The sequence below is a fragment of the Chelmon rostratus genome, chromosome 1, assembly GCF_017976325.1.
Source record: "Chelmon rostratus isolate fCheRos1 chromosome 1, fCheRos1.pri, whole genome shotgun sequence".
NCBI lineage: Eukaryota > Metazoa > Chordata > Actinopteri > Chaetodontiformes > Chaetodontidae > Chelmon > Chelmon rostratus.
Window position 1 is genome coordinate 5,736,708 of NC_055658.1, and position 8,452 is coordinate 5,745,159.

The window sequence follows — 8,452 nt, forward strand, 5'->3', positions numbered from 1 at the left end:
ATCATCCCATATTGTCACCTGTGGCCACAAAGGGTGCTGTTTAGCAAAAGTTACATAGACTTGTTTTATAATGAGGGTGTGAGTTTGGGAATGTGGGTCTGTGATTTGTACCCAAAAGGGAGAAATCAATATTTTACATTTCTTTGTTTCATTACGATGCCACCGTGCTATGCTATTTTATTTATTATACTTATCATAGTCTTGTCCTCATACCTAAATGACTGAATTGCCAGTGACTCCCTGAGCGACATATATGACCCTTGGAGAGGACCAGCAGCATATCATCCTCACATCATTAACTTTGAGAAACGGTCGCAGTTTGGCACCAAAACTACTTGGTTAGGCTTTGGCACAAAAACTACGTCTTTAACTTGTTACACTGGGATGAGGCACAATTTGTGATTGTTCAGTTATTGGTTGACAGCGACAAAAACTACAGTGTTGCTGTAATTTCACTACTTTCAATGGTAGCTACAAGTTACATACTTTTTTCAAATTAAAAAAGCATAATTACAATTAGTGATTGGGAGAGTAATTTAATAACTTTTTAGAGAAGTAACTAGTACACACTGAACAGTCTTAAAACCTACCTGCAGAATGTCAGCGTCTGTCAGTTTAGGTGTTAATTATTGTAGTGTTCTTCTTTAAAAAAAAACGCTGACAACTCAACGATGTTCATAGTTTGAAAGCTAGACTTTCTAGAGGAGGTTTGCTTTTATTGTGTCGGTGCCCCTGCTGCATCAGCTGTCAATCACCTGGCCCATGCCCTCAAAGGCTTGGAGGCTAAAGGGGCATTTTGATGTAGATAAAAAACCTTTTTTTTTTTCCTTTGAGCAATAGAGGAAAAAAATATTTACAATCAAAAAATAATTTTGACAATAATTTTGACTTTCATAATTTCAATCTGACTTTAGGCCACATTTTAAATAAGTTATTATTACTGTGTACTTTACAGCAGGTTGAATGTATTATAAATAAGTAAGTAGGGACCAATTATTTCATGTCTGTGTTGCATGCACAGGCAATATGGCACCATTTACATATTTCATTTGCATAATAACACTGCCCATACTAACAAACAATTCATGCAATCAGTATGCGGCGTGAAGAAATCAGACACACTTAATGTGGTAAGTGGTGGGAAAGTTCCTGCAGTCACCAATAGTGAATATTTATGTCTGAACTCAATTGGACCAACCAGCATTACCTCTTTTTTTCTAATCCTTTGGTATTATGCTCCTATAAGGAATTTAAGTCCTGCTGATGTGGCATTCACAAATGTGCTGTGTGTAGTAGCTCACATAATCTTAAGAGACTTCAGAACTTCAGAAAGTTTTCAGACTGTCAGTGTCACTTCTGCTGTCACTGCTGTCATTTGGAACCACCCACATGTTAAGTTATTTATAGTGAACAGTTTATTCAAACGGGTGATTGCTTTTGTTATGGTGATGATTAATATTTCAATGTATACATTTTTTCATCTGAGTCTATCGGTAGCTGGATGAAACACTTTCCTTATGCCCTTTTATATAAAATATAATAAAAGAGCATTCTTCGAACTCCAGCGAGTTCAATCTTTTTGAAGGTTGTCTGCACAGCTGTCTTTTTCTTAGAGACTTTGTTTCTGTGGATGGGCCGACGCATAAGAAGTGTTTTATTCTATTTTTACCATCAATAGTTGCCTAGAAAATGACCTGTACACAAGGACAAGCCCCAGTGGTTTACTACTGCATAGTGGATACTTGCATACGTACTAGTCACTGCTGAATGATCCAAATGAAACAGGACATGTCGGTGCTCACAAAGCACAGCGTATCACTTTGTGGCATCACTCGTGAGAAAATAAATCTGAGCATATGTTCACATCAATTACAGATCGTGCAAAGCAAATAATTCTATCATGAAGCATTCCATCTTTTGATTAAGTTTGCTCTGTCAACGCAAATGCTTCAGCATGGCCTGTCTCTTTATAGTGTATATCACCAGTTCTATTTTCCATCTCTCCTCAACGCACCATCATGCAGGGAGGCAAAGGTTAGACTATCAGAAACCTTCTACGTTTTCCATAAGATCAGCAGGAGTAGATTCTTATGGGAATGTGAGTGTTTGATAATGTGAGCAGGGTAAGGAGAGCCAGCTAATGAGCAGACAGCTTCACAGAAGTGTCATCAAAGAGCAGCTGGCACCTTTCTGGGTCGACATGTGCCATCTTCTAAGTCGGCGTAGCCTGCCGTGGTCCCTTCATTTCTTCAACTTTCAAAGGGGGACAGCAAACCCGGGCTCGCCTACCTTCAGAATTCCCAAAATTGGACTGTTGAGAAAAGGGAAAATGGCTGAAATCCATCTGCAGCATTGGAATGTGAGAGCGCTAGAAAACCGAGCGACGATTGATGTGAAATTAGTTTACCCTCATGCTGCACTGATCTTCACACAATTTAATAATAGAATTTCAGTCTGTTGCGACTATGAATAATAATGAGTTTCTCACACATCCTCACAAAAATTCATCTTTGGCTTTACCTCTCTCTGACAGACAATTCAATCAGCGTTCTAGCCAAGCATGATACCTTCCGACGACAGAAACAGGAGATGTACTTTCTGCCAATCATTGTGACGGACAATGGGAATCCACCGATGAGCAGCACCAACACCTTGACCATCCGAGTCTGTGGGTGCAGTAAGGATGGCATTGTCCAGTCCTGCAATGTGGAGGCCTACGTCTTACCTATCGGCCTCAGCATGGGAGCTCTCATTGCCATCCTGGCCTGCATTATACTGCTGTTAGGTGAGGTATTTCTTTATTTGCATTGTAACATCCTTACCATGAGGTGGTCCAACAGATGTAGATGAAAACAACTCGTTCTCATTCGGGTGCAAGCGGTGAATGCAGAAGCTTTGTCACACCCCTCGGCATCTGATTAAGGTGCACAAGGTACACTTTAGTATCTGTATTAGAAGCACCGGACTTTCAACAAACTCCAACCAGAGCAACTGCTCCGGATGTCCGACACATTCTCATCCTAGTGACACACAAACCTTATCTGCTCGAAAGCCTTTCTAACATTTGGTTATTGTTGTGAAACAGTCAGAGTTTGGTTAGGTTTATGTACAAAAACTATGGGAAAAGGAGAAGATCCTTTACTTGTGCTTTATCACAGGATACAAACCCCGGTCTCCTGGGTAAAAGTCCTGTGTTTGTTTGACCCAACCATCCACCCCACCTTCCTCCATTTGCAGACTGTCTTGCTCTTTATACCATGTCACCTTGATCTGAGCATCTAATATTGCCTTGGATGGATTTACACCGGAGTTAGTTGAAAGCCCGGTGTGTCTCATACAGATGATAAAGGGTACCTTGTACGTCTGTATGAGACACTGAGGGGTGTGACAAAGCTTCGGTACTCAATGCTCTGGGAATGAGACCAGGCTCGGCATTCATAAGCTGACCTCGGATCTGATCATGATCTGCTTGTACCAACCGAAAATCCACTTGTCAAAGCTTGACCTAGACTTCTTCTTTTTTTCCTTCCTTTCTTTCCGTCTCTCTTTCTGACAGTAATAGTAGTACTATTTGTGACCCTGAGGAGACACAAGAATGAGCCCCTAATTATAAAGGATGATGAAGATGTGAGGGAGAATATTATTCGTTACGATGACGAAGGAGGCGGCGAGGAGGACACGGAGGCTTTTGACATCGCAACGCTGCAGAACCCGGATGGTATCAATGGCTACCTGCCACGCAAGGACATCAAGCCTGACCTGCAGTTTATGCCCCGGGCTGGCCAGCACTCGGGCCCGAACGGCGTGGACGTGGACGAATTCATCAACGTACGGCTGCATGAGGCAGACAATGATCCCACAGCGCCGCCATACGACTCCATCCAGATCTATGGATACGAGGGCCGGGGATCCATCGCCGGCTCCCTCAGCTCACTGGAGACGGCGGCGTCGGACTCGGACCAGAACTATGACTATCTCAGAGAGTGGGGCCCACGCTTCAGAAGACTTGGGGAGCTCTACTCTGTGGGCGAGAGCGACCGCGAGACCTGACCTTTAGTTTGCTAGAAAAAAGACCTTTCTGATTTTTTTTCTGTCCACATACTTGTGTATTAAACGCTAGGGGGTTTGCTGGCTTTTAGAAAGAGGTGTTTAAAAGAAAAAAAACAGTTAATAACGAGGGAGGCCACCTTTTTGTATTCTTCTTAGAGTGAGGTATAGCAGTCGTCATCCACTACGTCAAGCGCATTGTAATTGTTGAGCCAAACAATGTCTTTATTAGGAGATCTATGATTCTTGTGGAGTGTAACTTAGATTCCGTTGTGGAGTGTCTAGCAGTATTTTGGGTGTTAGTCATTTGCTGTGACTGCCAGTAGCAGAAAAACCCTGGGATTGCTGGTAGTTGCTCAATGAAAGGACACAATGAATATCGTTGGGTTCTCTGAAGCTTGAGTGGACACCATACTCCATGCTCCATGGACAGCAAGCTGGACCTCAGAGGCTGCAGAGGGACTCTTGTTTCATGTCTCTCGGAGCCACCCAGCTGATCAGCGATCTGAAACAAAATGACAATGAAAAAGCAATATATGGTCTACATTACAATGATGAATGTATGTATGATTTGAAAAAAGCAAAAAGACAAACCAGTATTGGCTTTAAAGTGAATTTGTTATCATTTGATATCTTCTCTGGTGGCCACATTTATAAACTATCTAAAGCCGAGAGAGGCTTGCTTTATACAACTCTTTGTATTTACACGCTACAGGTGTGGATCGCAAGTGTTACTAGCCTATAAAAGACTGAAGTGAAGACAAAAAAGAGAAATGTAGAAACTCTGAGGCCTTCTTTTTACAGAAGCAACATTAAATACAATTGTAATCTACTGTTTTTTGACAAGAGACGTGTTGATTCTTCATTATTGTTCTCTGAGTTTTTGTATTTCTGTTCTTAAATCATTTTTTCTGTGCTGACAATTTGAAGTGAGTGTGTTTAGATTATTTCACATTCAGCTGTTTTTCAACCACTTGAACACTATGTCATAACAGCCAAACCATATCATGAATTTATTGCAGCTGATAATATAGACTAGATGTAAGCAGGCAAACAGGAGCTCTAAGTTAGTCTAACATTACAGATGATCTGATTAATTGGGACTGCAGGAATGGGACCTTTCTGACACCTGCTAATTCTGTGTAAAATATCTCATAATATATTCTGAGGCACAGCCAGCGAGTGTCTGAGCACAATAGTCCAATTGATACCTGAGTACGTGACTCCCTCCAAACATCAAATCTCATTTAGGAAACACAGATTGCATTAGCCCAAGAAAAATGATGACACAAATCATGTGCATATTCTGCTTACCACTGTATGATATCAATAAAAAAGACTTGTACTGTACATAGAGTTACTGCTAACGTCATTAGCTTTCAATGAGGTGGTAGGTTTTGTCTCTGCACGTTAGCTCTTGCACATAATGAGAATTTCAATGGCACTACAGCTGCGTGCATACTCAGTTTGTACTGATACAGTATTATGGCAGTCAGTAGACTAAACAATATATATGGAATAGTCCTACATGCAGATCATATTTTCTACTGTGCTTTAATGCTTATAAATGTGTATGTTCAATTATTTACTCCCTGTACTGTAATCTAAGATACCCTGTATTGTTTCCTACTTTGTGAAATATATTTTTATAAATATTACTGAATGGTTGTGGTTTTCTTATGCAGATGAGTGGGCTTAGACAGTCAAAAGTCATAGATGGTACATCAGTTAAAGAGGTATTCGACTAAATTTTGCACACGAGTCAGATTACCTGTCATGTGAAAATCGTTGTGTGATGTCTTCTGTGGCTCTGGAGGGAGCTCTCTAAGAATTGAGGAAATAACCCCAATAACGTCACATCGGGATTATCTGGGCTTGGCTTTGGAGAAAACAGACAGCGGTGGAGTTTGAAAGACACAGGAGCAGGCATGGAGCGACAAACAAAAGATGGTAATGGTTGCACTACAGGAGAGGAAGGAACCAGTATCTTTGGAGTTGACTCATACTAAGCACAAAGTGTTCAAACTTTAATTCTGACCATCCTTTTATTAACCTAACCTTTATGGACGGGCAATACCACAGTGACTTGCCGGAACACCCCTTTGCAAAAGTTGTTAGCAGTGAGACCTGCAATGAATTCCATGGTATATTTTGGTGTCTGGTGGTGTGAAAAGGGAAAGCAGGTTGACTGAAAGTGGACAAACCAAATGAGCATATTGCAACATTTCACCACAAAATATCTCCTTGAAAAGCTTGAACATCACAAAATAAGATTCAACAACAGAATCTAAGAGCAGGAAGCGTAACTGAACCCGTCCTCAAAACAATAGGGGGGCTGTGCTGAGTCTCTAAAAATGCTTTTGGCAGGCTTATGTGTCATCAAACAGTGTGAAAAAGACAAAAGCAGCCCTGCACCATTACATTTTCCTGATTGTTCCTCACTTAGTCACCTCGCATATTCTGTCCCTGCACTCCTTGAACGTTATAAAAGCACGTTCCCCCGTCTTTCCTGATGCTGTGGGAAGCAAAAAAGAAATGGACTTCAAAGCCACTTGACTCAACATTCCATTATTACAGCTTTAGACTGAACCTGCACCCCAAAAACAGCAACAAGATAGGAAGGCACATCAACAGGAGAAAAAAATGTCAAATGCTTATCATTTTCCCCTTCCAGCAGCTTTTCCGTGGCTTGAAAATGTCTCTGATGTTGAAGGCAACCTTTCATCAATAAAACGTGTGGTTTTACTTGTCCAGAAAATATACTGTCTTAAAGATGTGCTTTATCAGTTTGACATTATGAAGTTGGGACAATTCAACGTTTAGAAGGATATAGCCGACGGTGCTGTTCAAATAACTTGTAGGATTGAATGCTGCGTGGCTCTGTCGCACTGATTGTGACATAACGGTCCTTTCAAATACGGCCACAATGAAGGAATCAAGGATATAATCAGCAAGTGCTGAAAATGTGGCGCGTACTCTTGTCACTTAGTTTATCCATCCAAGACAGTGTATTATTCTTAACGCTCTTTTCCACACTGTATAATTACATTAATAAAACGTCATTATCTTTGTCTTATCAAAGGGAAGAAATAAGGCTTGGAGACCATTGTGTATTAATCCTGATTTGCTATCCCCATCTCAGAGAGTATGTGCCCAGGGAGATAAAAGCTTTGCACGAGAAAGACCTTCATTATATTAATTAGTCTGGGATGTAAATTGTGGTGTTGTGTTACAGTAACACTCATCTACCCGTTATTTATTTTTTTATTTTTTTAAGCGCAGAGGAGATTAGATATAATGCAATTTCTAGTTTTCTTGCCTTTTCTATTTTTATTGCTTTTTGTCTCCTCTTTGTTAATCTTGTTGAAAGATTAGACTTTTGTTCAGCTTTATCTGATATTGAGGTTTCTCCTAAATAACAAAAGCTCTTGATCGTATCAATTAAAGGCTGTGCCTCGCTGAACTCAAACGCTCAAAATCACACAAATCGACTGGCACATATGCCTATGTATGGAGTGTGGAGTGTACACACTCACTCGCACACACACACACACACACACACACACACTCAATGAAGACAGGAAACTACTGCACGTGACAATGTTTTTGTAAAACAATATTGAGACTAGACACAAAGAAGAGACGGTGTCAGAAATCAGAAATATCAGACGTGTTATCATCTGATTCCACATTGCAATGTCTTTTCAAAACTTTCCAAAGTGGTGCTGGTGCTCCAGATGCCTTTGCCCTCTGGAACTGGAAGTGATGTTAAACCTGGAGGCTGCTATCTTTATGCACCTGATCCATTAGTCAAAAATCAGCCACGGAACACATTTTCCCAACTGATATCTCCCGCTTAATGATAGCACAAATTGTTTTCCGGAATGTGCAACTGCGGCAGGTCAGCAGACTCATTTGTAGTCAATCTCCATGCGCCCCCGCTGCTGTGTATGGCTGCAGGTCTGACAGAGGTTGCCTAACTAAACAGTAAATCAAATTATCTTCTCACTTTTGTCACGTAATGGAAGTGTCCCTCGGGTGACAACCTTGCACTTGTTGTTCCCTGCTGATATGTGCCAGATTCTATAAGACAGGCCTGTGGCTCCGGCTCGCGTGGTGTAGAAACTGTAATTACTGTTGCCTGGCAGAGATGCCCTCAATTACAAACGAACTTTGGTGCATACAAATTAAGAAAGCCTCTTTCTGTTCTGGATTTTGAGATATGGGTATCGTGTTTTCTTCTACTTCTTCTTTTTTTGTACTGTTTTCATGGCTGGATTAACCATTTTAGGGGGCTCTAGGCCACAAATGAGCAGTGGACCCCTACTGACCTCCTGCCTCTACTGGTCTGTGCATTGAATACGTAGCCTGAGACCTTCATGTGCCCATCAAGCACAGCACAGAC

At 41.2% G+C, this 8,452-nt stretch overlaps 1 protein-coding gene across 1 annotated transcript in view; it reads left to right on the forward strand.

Annotated features, from left to right (window-relative positions):
• cdh8 (cadherin 8) overlaps positions 1–4,050 on the forward strand; it is an 87,099-nt gene extending 83,049 nt beyond the window's left edge. The window contains exons 10-11 of the mRNA XM_041943274.1: positions 2,534–2,785; positions 3,557–4,050. Coding sequence (XP_041799208.1) covers positions 2,534–2,785; positions 3,557–4,050 — 746 coding nt within the window. The remainder of the gene's footprint in view (positions 1–2,533; positions 2,786–3,556) is intronic.
• Positions 4,051–8,452: the final 4,402 nt, after the last annotated feature.